The sequence below is a fragment of the Diadema antillarum genome, unplaced genomic scaffold, assembly GCF_040938485.1.
Source record: "Diadema antillarum isolate AM-2024a unplaced genomic scaffold, OU_Dant_1.0 seq00002403_RagTag, whole genome shotgun sequence".
NCBI classification, from domain to species: Eukaryota; Metazoa; Echinodermata; class Echinoidea; order Diadematoida; family Diadematidae; genus Diadema; species Diadema antillarum.
The window spans coordinates 71,436-87,205 of record NW_027273014.1 but is presented as its reverse complement, the minus strand read 5'-3'; the positions used below and the strand labels follow the sequence as shown (position 1 = coordinate 87,205).

At 39.8% G+C, this 15,770-nt stretch overlaps 1 protein-coding gene across 1 annotated transcript; it reads left to right on the top strand.

The window, feature by feature from the left end:
- The first annotated feature begins 1,690 nt into the window (after nucleotides 1–1,690).
- On the top strand, nucleotides 1,691–2,838 carry LOC139714743 (somatostatin receptor type 2-like). The gene has a single exon (XM_071626412.1). The coding sequence runs from the start codon at nucleotides 1,706–1,708 to the stop codon at nucleotides 2,684–2,686; it is 981 nt and encodes a 326-aa protein (XP_071482513.1). The 5' UTR covers nucleotides 1,691–1,705; the 3' UTR covers nucleotides 2,687–2,838.
- Nucleotides 2,839–15,770: the final 12,932 nt, after the last annotated feature.

Here is a 15,770-nt window from a genome sequence, read left to right as displayed (position 1 = left end):
CTAGATATTTCCCTAAGAATCATTTTATTCTCAATCGACTTGAGTCAATGTTTGTTTCCGACGTGGGTAAAAATGTATTTCTACGTAAAGGAAAAGCGTGAAAAAACATACAGAGATAATAAAAAGAAGATTTCATAAAACATCCTTCTACAAATTTATAATTGCAACGGTTTAGCTGGTAAGATCTTGTTTCAATTTTTCTCGGACTTCTAATAAAATCGATTCTGGAGTATAGGTAGACACATCAGTGGAGTTCAAGGCAGACGTTGTTGTTGTTGTGGTTTTTTTAACCTGAGGGAGATGTCTCCTGGTAAAATAAAACCTCGGATCGATCGATGGGTTCATAATTGTCTATCGAGGCAAAATTAAGTGAATACATTTCATTCTATCTCATCCAGCTTTTCTCAATATTGCAATATTCTCAATACTCTCCCCTCTCTCTCTCGTTTCTCATATCGCAATTCCTATTTCTGATTCCCCATTACCGTCCCGAGCTTCAGCTATCTTTCTCTCTTTATCTAAGTCTTCTCTCACTCTCTCCTTCCCTAAGATTGTGCATATGATATAATATATAAATATATATATATATATATATATATATATATATATATATATATATATATATAAACATAAAAACATATAAATGTATTTACCCCTCTCTTGCTAATGTCTTCTTTTTCATTCCTTGTTGGGTGAAAAAAAGGGGAAAATACACTGATAAATGGACTGCCAGTCGAGTTAACCATAATTCTAGAAAGTGTTGCCAAATTGACTGACCATTTGATTCCAGAGCCAAATGAGGAGAATGAATACATGTAATGGAGAAAATGAATATGGATCATATTAATTATTATACAAACAAGAGTACGTTTGATTATGAATACAAAAATCTAAAGATTGCTGCTGGGACGACGGGAAATAATGTCATAGAGCTTTAAGAGTTGTTACAGTATCAGACGAGAAGCCGGGTTAGGAAATTTCTCGCTCAATGCATGTGATTACTCCATACTAAAGTAGTTTGACAGAGCGCGCGCGTTTGTAGGACATCATTGTGTTCACGGGTTTCGTGGGCCCGGACGAGATGTACCTCGTGCGCCGCCGGCTCGCGTGGTTCCCTCCGCAGCGGCATACTGAGATGGTATAAAGAGAGCGAGCAGAACAGAAGTTGTTCATTTCAGACGTAGATGCTGCGGCTGCGCTTCTCCAGTCTCACGGGCTGAGATGAATGTTCGTGTAGGAGGGGAAACCACAATTTTACTTATTTTTCTAAACGATTTTATCAACTGGAGGAAATCATTCGCTGAAACATTTCCAACTCTTTCCGCTGAGTGAAGCTAAATGAGTAGCGGGTCTGCGTGGAGACATGTACGGACTTAGGCTGTCGTCTTAATAATTGCTCAACACAACTGTGTTACTGTTGGTTGCATTATATGAGGCAAGGAAGATTGAGGCTGAGTGATAAACTTTGAAGTGGGCTCCTTCGAATTTCAAAGGCGGGGCGATTTCAATGGGAGGGATGGATTCGGCTGAGGCTGCCCTCAGTACCTCGCTCATGGTCACTGGGGAGTACTCGATCCAGGATAATATGACACAGTTTTCCCTCTCAGATGAGGAAAAAATGTGGTTGCGCGTCGGCGTTCCAGTCGTATACTCGTCCATAGTCATAATTGGCCTAATTGGGAACGGTCTCGTAATAACTGTGCTCATGAAGTACAATAACATGAAAACGATCCCTAACATCTACATACTAAACTTGGCTATCATGGATTTCATGTTTGTTTTGACGCTCCCATTTCAGGGCGTCCAGGCATCGTCCCTCCATTGGCCTTTTGGACGGTTGATGTGTAAACTCGTTACGGGCTATGACTCGGTGAACATGTTCGCATCCGTCTTCACGCTCAGCTTCATGAGCGTTGATCGCTATGTCGCAGTTGTCTATCCGATATCATCGATCCGGTATCGAACTAAGACCAAGACGCGCATCTTCTGCTGCCTCGTGTGGTTTTCCGCAATTCTGCTTGCTCTCCCATCGTGGCTTTACCAGGATATAGACGAGTCGGGAGAGCACTGCTATACGGCAAATATCAAGACCGATGCCGAAGTATATTTTTATTGCTACTTCAATGTTATGTTGGGGTTCATATTGCCCCTCCTTGTGATTTTGACCGCGTACACGGCCCTGCTTTACAAGATGTTACGCAGCAACCTCCCTCTGAGGTCGGACGGTGCAAGCGCCGCTCAACGGGCGTCAAAACGCGTCTCGATTTTGACGATATCGGTGATCGTGGTATTTTTCATTTGCTGGATGCCGTATCACGCAATGCAGATCGCCTTTGCCATAGACGTGCCCAAGAGCAAAGCTCTTCGTGTGTCGTATTCCTTCATAGTTTGCTGGTGCTATAGCAACAGCTGTTTCAATCCGCTGGTTTACACTTTCATTGGAGAAAACTTCAAGAAGAACCTGGCCGACATGTGCCCCTGGTGCTTCCCTAGAGCGAGCAAATTCGACAGAAATCGCGGCGGCCGGGAGAGCAGCACGTACACCAGAGGAGGCACGATGCGGCTAAACAACGTCCACTACAATGAGTACACCAGTCCTACTGTGGCACCGTCTACAACGGTCGGGAGCGACGGCTGTAATAACGACCACTCTCCCAAGATGCAGACATACACTTTTACTACCTGATTATGACGTAATCATGGAATAGCGGTGGGTAGATGAGACGCGTGTGCCTGTGACTGATACCACTGTAACATATGTATACACACAAGAGTGTGAACGATTTATTTCAATTCATAGAGAAGCAAAAGACATATCCTGGCCTCTTTATGGTGTTGCATGCAAACTGACAGGCTTAATGGTGTTATAGATGAGACCACCTATAAGAAGGTACATCTATAATGTTGGGTTAAAGGTACCATGTATTTTACTGAATTCTGTCGAATGAAGCCAGACGATAGCTAGGCTTACAGGCCGTAGTGAGAAGGTTATCATGAACAAAGTCGATGGTATCTTTTATGATGTTGTAAGTCTGGTGTAGATTTCCTTGTGTTAGATGTACTGTGCTATCGACAATAGCAAATTTAATACTCAGCAAAAAGCGTAAGTGCAGTATGGAGATGGTAAATTTTGAATTTAGAAGGCACGATAGTAATGGAGATAAAAACATGGTTTGACCATTTTTTTTTTTTTTTTTTTTTTTTTTTTTTTTTTTTTTTTTTTGGTGGTTGCGCGCGCCCGGTGGCTGCCCGCCAGCAGAGCTCTTAATTCTTCGCTTATTTCTCCTGTTGTAAGTTTTTCATTGAGTGTGTATTGTATTCTATCTTTGAATGTTTGTCTTCAAGCACTTGCTGGACAAATTGTAGTGATTTCTGTACTGTTTTTGCGCATTTACAGTGGATTGATTTTTCAGTACAGCTACAGTGTATACAGTGCAGACAACCACAGCCATTTTATACCTGTTATAGCATAGGCTTCACTGCACTTGATTCTGTGTGGTTCACTCTCACTGACACAATGTTACCATTGGCATTGCATTCTTTTGTATTTGTTGCCCTTCTTTTGTGTAATAGCACTCAGCTATCACAGACCTATTGTCGTATGTGTGCTACCCAGCCTGGTATGTCCCATGGCTCTGCTGTACAACCAAAGGGCAAGTACATTGGGAGCCCCATACTGTACTACTCCAATACTGTATCAACTTATCGTGTAAAGTTGCTTATGTGTGGGGACATTAACCCGAATCCAGGCCCTTCTGAAGATGTGTCTGATTCTATAACTTTTGGCACACGCAATTCTAGGGTTCGATATTCTAGTGAGCTTCTTCACTCATACAACTGTGGCAGTAAATCCCCAAAATGGCGTGAAGAAAACAAGGAAGTATGGAGGAGTATTCTGTCCCTGGGTATCGGTCGGAGGTCGAAGACACATCGAGGGAAAAGAGGAGGTTATGACAAATTTAGTGATCACCTTAGATTCTGTACAATCAATGCCCGATCCCTTTGTAATAAGTCAACAATTTTTCAAGATTTTGTTGTTGATAACAAGTTTGATGTAGTTGCAGTGACTGAGACTTGGCTGACTCCATTAGATGATGCAGCCATCACAGATCTCACTCCACCCGGTTTTGTATTTCTGCACCAGCCCCGAGCCTCCAGGCGTGGTGGAGGTGTTGGGTTCTTGTACAGGGACAATCTCTCTGTAGTTCTCAATCCATCAGATCACCATTTCAGTTTTGAATCTATGTCAGCCGTGGTCTCTAACAGCACTACTAGTCTTGAGATTGTAGTTATGTACAGACCACCAGGATATCGTTCTTTTTCATCTTTTATTGATGAGTTCTCGGATTTGTTAGATGAAAAGTTGTATAAGTTATCTTCTCTCGTAATCACAGGAGATCTTAATATACACTTAGATAAGCTCTCATCCCAGTACACGCAGAAGTTCAACGACCTCGTCGATGGCCATGGACTCCGCCAGTTGGTGACTACACCTACACATGATCATGGCCATATTCTCGACGTCATTTTGATACGGCAATCTGACAGACTGCTATTTTCCAACACACGAGTTATTCCCGGCATCTCCGACCATTCCGCCGTAACCTGCTTGTTTCGTTTTAACAAGCCAGAGAGGAATGATGCTACGTTCTCATCTCGCAACATAAAAGGCATCAACAGGACTGATTTCGCCAACGACGTGTCTGACAGTAACATTTCGTCCTTGTCAACAGCCGACGTTGATGATGCTGTGAACCGCTACAATTCAGAACTTAGCAGGTTACTGGACATTCACGCACCAGCCAAGACTCGGAAAGTGAAGTCTCATCAGTACAGTCCCTGGTATGACTCTGGTATCTCTGAAGCAAAGAAAGAGCGGCGGCGACTTGAGAGGAGATGGCGCAACAATGGAAAGCTGCAGACAGACAGAAAGTTGTTCTGTGATCAGAGAGACCGAGTAAATTACCTTGTGTCCAGAGCCAAACGCATCTATCACACCAGACTCATCGAAAACTGCGGAGATGATCATAAGAAGCTTTTCAACGTTGCCAATCGACTTTTGAACCGCAAACAGTCATCTCCATTGCCTAAACATGTCGATGGCTGTGCCATGGCTGAAACTTTTAGTCAGTTTTTTCATTCGAAAGTTGAAAAAATCCGAGATAATTTCAATTGTAATGTTGTACTATCTGAATCTGAACCTGTTACCTCTTCCACACTGGAAACCTTCCAACATACAACTACTGATGAAATACTTCTCCTTCTTCGTAAATTGCCTCCTAAATCCTGTCCATTGGATCCGGTTCCAACCATTCTCTTAAAGGACTGCGCACCCACGTTTGCCCCGATTATTTCTCAAATTGTTAACCTCAGTATCGAGCAAGCTACCGTACCCTTATCTTTAAAGAAAGCTCTGATCCGTCCTTTGCTGAAAAAACCTTCATTGGATAAGGAATCATTGACAAGTTATCGTCCTGTATGCAATCTTTCATTTTTGTTCAAGATTTTAGAGAGAGTTGTGTTCTCGAGACTCTCAGACTATATGCTGGAACATGGTCTATTCGATCCTTTACAGTCGGCTTATCGCCCTCACCATAGTGTGGAGACCCTTTTGATAAATGTCTCTAGTTATATTTTAAGGGAAATGGATTCCGGATCCGTCACAGCAATGGTTTTGTTGGATCTGTCTTCGGCCTTCGACACTGTAGATCACAGAATTCTTGTCAATACACTTAGAGGTTTGGGTATCCAGGGACAAGCTCTCGAATGGTTTAAATCATACCTATCACACCATTCACAGTCTGTTCTTTTGAATGGTGTCACATCGTCTTCAAAGCCATTAGGCTGTGGTGTACCTCAAGGCTCTGTTGGCGGGCCCACCCTTTTTTCTATCTATTTGATCGGTCTGCGGAAAATATTTCAAAGGCATTCTGTTCGGTATCATCTATATGCAGACGACATACAAGTTTTTGTATCTTTTCCACCACATCAAATCCAAGCATCTCATGCACTGCGCTGTCTAGAAAATTGCATCATTGATATTGATGCTTGGATGAGGTCTAACTCATTGTTTCTAAACCACAGCAAGTGTGAATTTATCCTTTTTGGTTCTAAATCTCACTTGAATAAGTTGGATATTAATTGTATTTCGATTGTAGGTAATGATATTCCTCTGTCAAAGTCATGTCGCAATCTGGGTGTTATGTTTGACTCTCACATGGCTATGTCCGATCAAATCACCAACATTTCTAAATCAGTCCGTTATCAATTGCGCAATATTGGTTTTATTCGCAAGTATTTGACTCGCTCTGCCACGGAAAAACTTGTTCATGCACTTATTTCTTCACGCCTTGATTTCGGTAATGGTTTGTTTTTCAATCTACCAAACTCGCAAATTGCCCAATTACAAAAGCTACAAAATGCCGCTGCACGTATTGTTTCTTTGTCAAGTAAACGCAGTCATATCACACCTATCCTGAAGAGTCTTCATTGGTTGCCTGTACTGGAGCGTATTCGGTTTAAGATACTTCTTTTGGTTTATCATGTTATTGAGGGAACAGCTCCTGATTACAATGTTTGTTTGTTTCGTCAATACCAACCTTCACGAACTCTTCGATCCTCAACTTCAGGTCTCTTACATATTCCGTTTTCTAGGAAATCTTGGGGGGAACGAGCTTTCGCTCACGCTGGACCAACACTGTGGAATTCACTCCCTCGTGAGCTGAAAGACTCGAGCTCTATAACATCTTTCAGGAGTAATTTAAAATCCTATCTGTTTAGCAGTGCATTTTGAAGACCAGTGTCTTTTGAACACAGACTTTCATGTCTTTTTTTTCTGCTTCTTCATCCTTCTTCTATTACTGTGATGTACTTGTATCTTCAGTCTGTTTGCTTTGATGTACAATTGTAAAGCGCCTTGAGCATTTAATCAAAGTGGAGAACGGCGCTATAGAAATTGTATGTATTATTATTATTATTTATCAATACCATGAAAATTGGCTCCTTTTTTATTGAGAAAACGATGCCACCAAACCTAATTTTGTCCTCCAAAGCAAAGCATGCGATTGTAGAGTTTGATCTCGTGTAGATCAACCCAGAGAAGACAGACATCTTATTGATTAGTCCTGTGTATGTTTGCAACTGGTATACAAACCTCGGTCACTATAATAAAGCATAGAGTAACAAGCATCTTAACAGAATGTTGCCCTTCATAAAACGAACCATTTCCTGTCTCAGAAGCGGGGACTGTAGCACTTCGCAACTACAGGTTGTCACAATAGTCACGTTAAAGGGGAATGACATCCATACATACATGCAAATTTAGTGAATGCAGCAATGTTAGTAGAACACGTCAGTGAAAGTTTGAGGAAATCGTACAATCCGTTGAAAAATTATGAACTTCTGAAATTTTGGTGCCACCATCGCTAGATGAGAAAATTCATAACTTTTCCAACATTTTGTCTTAGAATGCATGAATTTCAAGGGATGTGTTCTACTGGTACGGTGACATTCATTCAGTTCATACAAAATACATCTTAAAAATGGCATAACTCGACAATGCCTGCCGCTCAGATCTGATAATCACTGCCGATTAAACGAAATGGAGTCAATTCATTGTTCATGATACGCAAGTAGTTGCCCAACTGGTTTGATGCTGTTTTCAACCAATCTTCGATCTTCAAAGTAGCAATTGATAGAAACATGAAATTAGAAATAGGTCGAAAATGACATCACCAAATACCAGTGTCCTGTTTGTAGCAGTGGCCACTCCGTAACGGATGCGAATGAGGACTTCTACGAAAACTTTCAAATGATAATAGCCATTGCCTGGTTGGTAATCTATAAATTATGTGGACAGTTGAAAATCTTAAAGAGGTTTTTTTTTTCCTTGTAAAGATAATGTAATTAGCCAGCGTCGGTGTTATAGTGATGATATTTGTCAGTTATACAGAATTGAATTGACTCATACTTGTGTAATCATACTAGCTTCATATACCTGTCTTATCGGCTGCAATGCTTGCATTGCTTGCTTCATTTGAAGAGGCTGGAACAAGTGAAGACGATTCGAACGCCCCATTTACCTTACGTAACGTCATTTTTGTATACATTTGTTTTGAAGGATGCTTGAGCTCTTTTTGTAATGTAGATGCTTTATTCGTGAGGAGAAGAGAAAAACAAAGATTTATGCCGAATTCCTCAGGTAAAACCATTACGCTAGGATTATGCCAACAAATCGCTCTCTATAGACAGACGCTAGACCTGCGCCTTTACATCTCACCCTGAAACTTGTGGCCATTGCGGGTCTCGCCACTGCCACTCAGGTGTCATAATTCTATGTAGAATGAAACAGACAAACAAACCTTTAAATATGTGATCGCTTTGTTCCGATTATCAGACCTGTCTCTAAAAGGAGCACGCCGAAACAACATATTGGCTACTCGATTAGTGAACGGGGAAGCCAAGGAATTATTTTGATTGTGATATTGCCGAATTGCTATCAAACTTTCAGCCCGATTTAGTTTCACTTGAAAACAAAACAAAAAATCAAAAACATAATTCGATAGCCTTCGAGACTAAATTTGGACAACTTGCGATGGCTTGTTTACCGCGTAGCTGCTTCCAGCTAGATTAACAATGAAACGTAACAAGTGACGTCATTGAGTCTGTTCAACATGTACATTTCGAGGTACGTGGCACAGTTTCTTTGTTTGTTTGTGTTTTTATTTGATCATGCGGCCAGCCAAAATACATCTCCATGTCAGTCAGACGACCACGTTACATTCGTAAAGACAAGTAAGGCAACCAATAATTCAATCCCTTGCAACCAATACGACTTCTACCACTGACGACTGCTGTTACTTCTACAAGTAATTTTACTCATACTTTTATTGTGACTGTTAGACATACAGAACAACCACTTTGACTATTACAGGTGCTACTCCTGCAGCGACGACTTTGACAACAACAGCAACAACAACTACTACTACTCCTGCTGCTGCTACTTCTTCTTCTACTTACTACTACTATTTCTTCTTCTTCTACTACTTCTGCTACTACTATACTACTACTACTACTACTATTACTATTACTACTATAACTACTACTACTACTACCACTACTACTACTACTACTACTACTACTACAACTACTACTACCACTACTACTACTACTTCTACTACTACTACTACTACTACTACTACTACTACTACTACTACTACTACTACAACTACTACTACTACTACATCTACCAGTATAATATTTCTCTCCCATTAATGCGCCACCACTCTCTTCACTGTTACCACTGTCCCAGCTCTAACTTTTCCAGGTACCCATGCTGATTCTATTATCACTACGATGACAATTATGAATCCTCTTCTAGCCAATGTTCTTAGAGAAAATAAAGTACTGTAACGAAAGACAGTCTGGAACAGCTGACGAAAATTGCCGTGCTGATGAACCTTGATATGCTTGTCAAAATCTATATAATATCTTGAACATCTGGGAGGCGTACAATACCGTGCGCAATCTTTGCTCAAGTCTCTTTACCTCAATCCCCTACCTGCGTGTCGAAAATCTGGAGCGAGTTTAGTAGTTTGTCAAGCGACATTTTCTAACTATGATCCTCGCAAAGTTCCAAAGGTCATACGAGCAGTTTCTCCGTGACGTTTTCATTGATAGCTTAAGACAGAAATTTCCTTTTCGTCAATAGAGAAGTCACTGCTCAAATATCTGGGCACTTTCATGTTTGTCATATGACGTAGCATGGCCGTGGTCCAATGTGCCGTGAGGCGGGTTTCTAAAGTAGATATGAAAGAAGTAGGAATTACCATAACCGATGACCACGTTCGTATATATTCTCCCCTCCCCCTCCCTCTCCCTCCCAAGCTCCTCTCTCTCTCTCTCTCTCTCTCTCTCTCTCTCTCTCTCTCTCTCTTTCTCTCTCTCTCTCTCTCTCTGCGTCCCTCTATTCCATTCAGTAAGATTCCCATAACATCCAATCATGTCACTGATACCCAGAAAGGCAGTAATATACGAATGTTTAATTCAACTGTGACGTAACGGGAAAAAAATCATAAGCAAACTTTTTGAACGAATTCCTGCCCTTTCCTTATCATTTACTAGTCTACTTCTACCATTATCTAACGTCCATGGCTACCACTACTTTTATTACTACAACTGAGACTGCTCGCTACTACTACTACTACTACTACTACTACTACTATCCTTATTACTACTGCTGCAACTACTACCGCTGGTTACCTTACTGATATTGCCACTACTGTAAGTAATTCGATATGTGCATATAAGAATGTTGCTGCAACTACGTTATAACATCAAGAATATTGTGTTCTGTATCTCCAGCTGTCGTATATCTTTACACTGTCGCTGCGTCTTTTGCACCAACTCAGTACATTGCGACCACTCAATGTCCAAAATGACTCTGACCATTGCTACCTTGCTACTATGAACACAACTGTGACCAAACGCAGTCAAGTGGTGGTACTTCTGCTGCAACTTGCTTTAATCTGTACAGAAGAAAATAAATGTGTATGTTGTCATCAAGGTTATTATATCTTGTTCCGTTAAAGTAAAATGTTGACCATAATTATGGACCGTAATATCAGTTTGTTTATTATATATCCCGCTTTGATTTATCTGTTTAGTTTGATACTCTCGGTTCTACATCACGTGCACTGACGAACAGCTTCCAATACTAGGATAAATGATGATACATTTAGAGAGTTTGTCAATATCAACATTAACTTTGCAAACGAAGGTCATTGTAGTGAAATTCAGCTGTACATTGCCGAAAGAACACATCTATTTTTTTCTCAGTACAAATGTTGGATGTTGATTTCTCATTTTTTAAACAGTTTGACGTCCAACGTAACCTCACCTAACCCGATTTTTGTGTGTGTGCGTGTGTTTTTTTGTGCGAGCGATGTAAATTGCAGTGCAATTGTTTGACTCAAACTATTCCGCTACTCAACGTAACTGAATGATTTATTAGTGATAATTTTGTAATTGTACTCTATTTTTGAACAGAGTCAGCCTTTTCAACAAAGAGCGACTTATTGGTGGAATGCTGCATGGGAGTGTTGCTGGACTTGCATTACCTGGAAACGCGCTGTTTTTTTTATAAATTCCTTGAGAGTCATTTTCCCATTTTCTGCAGGTCCTTCACTTCATAACCCGATTTCTCGCTAGACTAATGCTCTTATGCGATTCATGAGACAAGACGAAAGACAGATTTTGCATAAAAAGTTACTGCATAAAGTTTTATGAGCACGGATATCTATAACAGACACTGAATGCTTTCGCCATACTCAGCCATCTTTCTCCAACCACTTTTTCCATTAGTAACAATTCTTGCCATCAGAAACATTAGAATTTCGTCTACAATAGATTTTAAGTGGGATTTAAAAGTCACAAACCATCTCTCAAACAATTGTATTATTAACTTTTCCTTTCTCTTTGTTTTTTATTTCCAAGCGGGATGCGACGGATAGTATAGCTCAAGCAGTTCCCGAATGTCATTCTTTTATATTGACCTTATCCATGTTTTCAGTCCTAGGATGAAATGCATGGACTGCATCTCGAGAAAGCGAACATCAATTTTCTTATTCCGCACGTTCCGTTCCGCTTCGAAACGAGAGAAGTGGCTGGCCAAAATGAAATTAGCGCCCAATTTTGAAGTGTCCATGTTGCCGCAGGAAGAGTTCAAATGAGCAGTGAAAATGCCTCGGGGCAACGGGTTGTTTTCTGGATGAATCTCTTCCGCAGAAATTTTGAGAGAAAAACGATTAATTCGTCACACACTTACACTTACAAAAACAACAACGTATGAGTGCTTAAATGCGGTGATTTTTTCTTCTTCAATTGGCTCGATTTCGATCGAAAACAATCCACTTAGTATTCATCATGGTATTCAACTTTGCTCCTTTTCCCCAATGCCCCCCCCCCCCCCGGAAAATAAACAAATCAAGATGAAAAAATCAACTTGCTTTAATGCATCGTCAAGATTGAAACTGCGTGAACCAAAGACTTCCTGATTGAATCTGACTTCAGTTTTCACAAACATTTTACGAGACACGTATAAATTATGCTTAACCCTGCAACGCGTAACTCCGTTAGACAGCTTCAGCATGATGGGATTATTAATGTTGATGACGTACAGATACGTGAGTTCAGAGAAAATCAGAAGTATTCAGAACATCCGATTGTTAGGTGAAACAACTGAGCGAAATGAAAATATCAAATATAATTAAATTCGATGGGTCGTTGTGGTTTTTTAATTGTTTGTGATATTTGAAATCGAGTCGAATTAATCGTTTTCTGTCAAAGTTTCTGTGGAAAAGATTCATGAAAGAATTCTGTAGTATGTGCAATGAATAAGTTCGATCTTTTTTTTTTTCATTTCCTCTCTAGTTAGACAGACATCGTCTAAAGTGTGAACAGCTGAAATTACATTCGTTTCGCGTCCAACTGCCATGCTCTACCTGGTCTACCCCATGCAACGATCAGATACCACGTGTCACGCCAATTTGATGCAAATGTTGGGGGTTTTTTTTTCGCGCTAAATAGTGACTTCACTGCCAGGAATACATAGGCTTGTATTGACAGACAAATACAACGTATTTTCTATTTGCAGGTGATTCATAGTTGTAGGAATGCTGCTCACAACAAGACACTAAAAGAAAATTACAGATGTAAGTCTATTCGTTATGTAAACATAGCTTGCGCTTCCGTCGCTCGGTATTCAATCATGGTGACATACAGTCGTAAAGACAACGCGTCAGTAGACGGACGATCAAGCGCAAGACATCAATTGTGATTTCTCGGGCAAGATAATGTCACGGAGCTAATATTCTATTTAGGTACTGTCTGATGTCTATTGCGACAGCACTCCCGTAGCCAAAACAAAAGAAAATTAGATAGCGAAACACTTAACACTTTGAAGAATCCTCGCCTGCCTCTCTTCCTGGCAAAGGAGGAACTTATAATCTTTATCGGCCTAACACTAGTGAGGAAATTAGGACACACACGCACACACACACACACACACACACACACACACACACACACACACACACTGAGTAACATGAGGTTTAGAGACGAGGAAACAAGAGAAGCAACCTTTGCCACATCTCACTGGAAAAGAAAGAAGTAGAAAGATACATTTAAAAATCAATGTCATTTTGAGATGGTGGTCGTGAATTGGTAAACTAGAATATTCGATTCTCTACCTGCCAAGTAACCATGTGAATGTTCGTCAGTGAATGCTGTGTAACAACAGCTACCAGAGCAACTCCCATAATGCTCACATTTGATTGGCTGTTGACTATTTGTTGCCATGGTAACTCTACAAATTCAGTGTGTATAAGTACAGGATGTACGCAATGACGAGCGTTGGTTGTCACGACTACGGTCTACACCATGATTTCTGGCAAGCAGTCAAGACACATTTTCTTAACCACTTAATGATTTCAGATTAAAGGGGTAGATGATAATATGGATGATGAAAAAAGAAAGATAATAAGTAATGTAATAGAGAGGATAAGTGAAAATATATGTATATGTATATATAAGTAATGGATGTAAAAGCGCGTCAAAGCTTGTGTTTAATAATAGACTGTTGTATCAAGAAATAATGATGATTTAAATCCACTCTCCAGTGCGAGAAATTTCTAGTGTCTGTTTAATGTATTTCATGATCTCTTAGACAACGGTTTGAAGCAACCACACTTCCTTGTCTGTGTTCCTAGAGGAGGGCTAAACACTTCCAATGTCGCAAGCCTTTCAATTTTTTCGAAAACTGTCTACTCTTATTTTTCTTACACGTTCAGTGTTAGTTTGCGTGATAAAGGAATGCAACATTAGATGAAAAGTGTTGTTGAAATATGTGTTTATACACGTACTACAGCTGTATGTAGAAAGGTTTCATGCCTTTGGCCACATACACTTGATGGGGCGTGGTCACAGCCTATGTGATTTTCGGAATCTCGTAGTGAATGAGTTAAGATGACTGGAAGAGATTATGATGGCAGGAGGTCGTGAAAAATACGATACTCCATTCTGCTGTCATTAACACAATATTGAAGTAACACATTTCATGTAATAATACATTCTATAACTTTAGGCCGCAATCACATTCCTTCAAAATCACTCTTGTTACTCGTCAAACCAGAAGAGTGCTTGCGGCAGGATACTAGTAGTCGATGTTCACGCGAGTAGAGTTGCCGATTTATTCGTCAGGCGTGGGGGTAAATAATCTAACGATGAAGATACCTGAAATATTACCTTTCAAACTTTCATCAAATGTTGGTGTTTCTCTTTTTTTTTTTGTCGTATGATAATGATGTATAAATACATTTCATTTATATTTCAACAATGGTCACAGATTGTTAGGACATGTTTTCTAACGAAGAATCAAAGCTGTTATTTGTGATTTATTGCTTTGGTTATTATTCGAGGATGGATTCTAAACGTGTTCGTGACTACTGCACGCTTCTCCGCAGGATTTTCTTCACGAGAGCAGAGGGATTTTACTTTTCCTCTTCGCACATAGGCCTAATTGAATGTGAAAACAGTTCATATAGTCAGATTCAAACTAAGCTGTCGAATTGTGTTAATTGGTGTTTCTCCATTTCCTGTCTTTTTATCCAATGTCAAAGCTGTCCCAATCCCCCCCCCCTCTCTCTCTCTGTACCTCACTCTCAATGTTGTGGTTCTCGTGTTTAAACAAGAGCACCTATATCATTTAATGTTGCTGTGGATATAGAGGTACGGTATCTATGACGACGTTATGTTCAACTGTTAGGGATAATTTATTTGTTATTATCCTGTACCATGGCTTTCTAGTATTCATATCCAGTCAATGGTAACTAATCTGTAACCGTCCGTTCCTGTGTTCAAAAAGAAACTAAACGGCATATCTAGATATTCATGATTAATTGTATAGCATATAATCTATGTCGTAGAGGTTCGGATATAATTTTGCTGAGTGCATTAATTGAACAGAAGTATCTATTTATCTACGTATCAGCATTTGTTGTTATTTGGAATGTACATCATTCAGTCTAATGCATATCGTGTGAAATATGTTCATGGATATTAAAATAATTCTGTGTGCAGAATAATGGCACGGCTGAATGTTCTTTTTTTTTCTTTACTTAAAGGGGAATGACACTAACATTTTTATTATTTGAGTGGTTGCGGCGATATTAAGAAAACACATCAGTGAAAGTTCGAGGAATATTGGACAATCCATTTAAAAGTTGTGCATTCTTAAAGTATTGGTGCCGCCATCTCTTGATGAGAAGTCTACAATAGTTTGTGACCTCACTGCAGGACTATAAAGAGAAAATATTATTAAAGAGAATTCAACATGTATTATTTCTAGGATAATGACAGAGCAGGGGAAATAGTATTAATCTTAACATAAACGTCAGTAACAAATTGAGGGATATGTACTTTTTATTTCAAAAAATGACATTTTGTGGAGTTCTCTTGATATTTTCTGAATTATTATCGTTGTCCTGGCGGTGACGTCACTAACTGTTATAGTAGTTTTCATGCCCAGCGATAGCGTCAACGAAACTGTAAAAATGTATTGCTTTTGAACGGATTGTCCGATTTTTCTCAAATTTCACTGATCCAATATTTGCTCTAATTTAGCTGCATTCACGCAATCCACCTAACAAACTTGAGTATCATTTCCCTTTAAGAACTCCAGTTGACGTAGAAATGCTTCACTATGGTTGTTTAAC

Excerpts from the sequence above, each read along its gene's own strand:
- LOC139714743 (XM_071626412.1), top strand. The coding sequence starts at position 1,706 with ATGAAGTACAATAACATGAAAACGATCCCTAACATCTACATACTAAAC.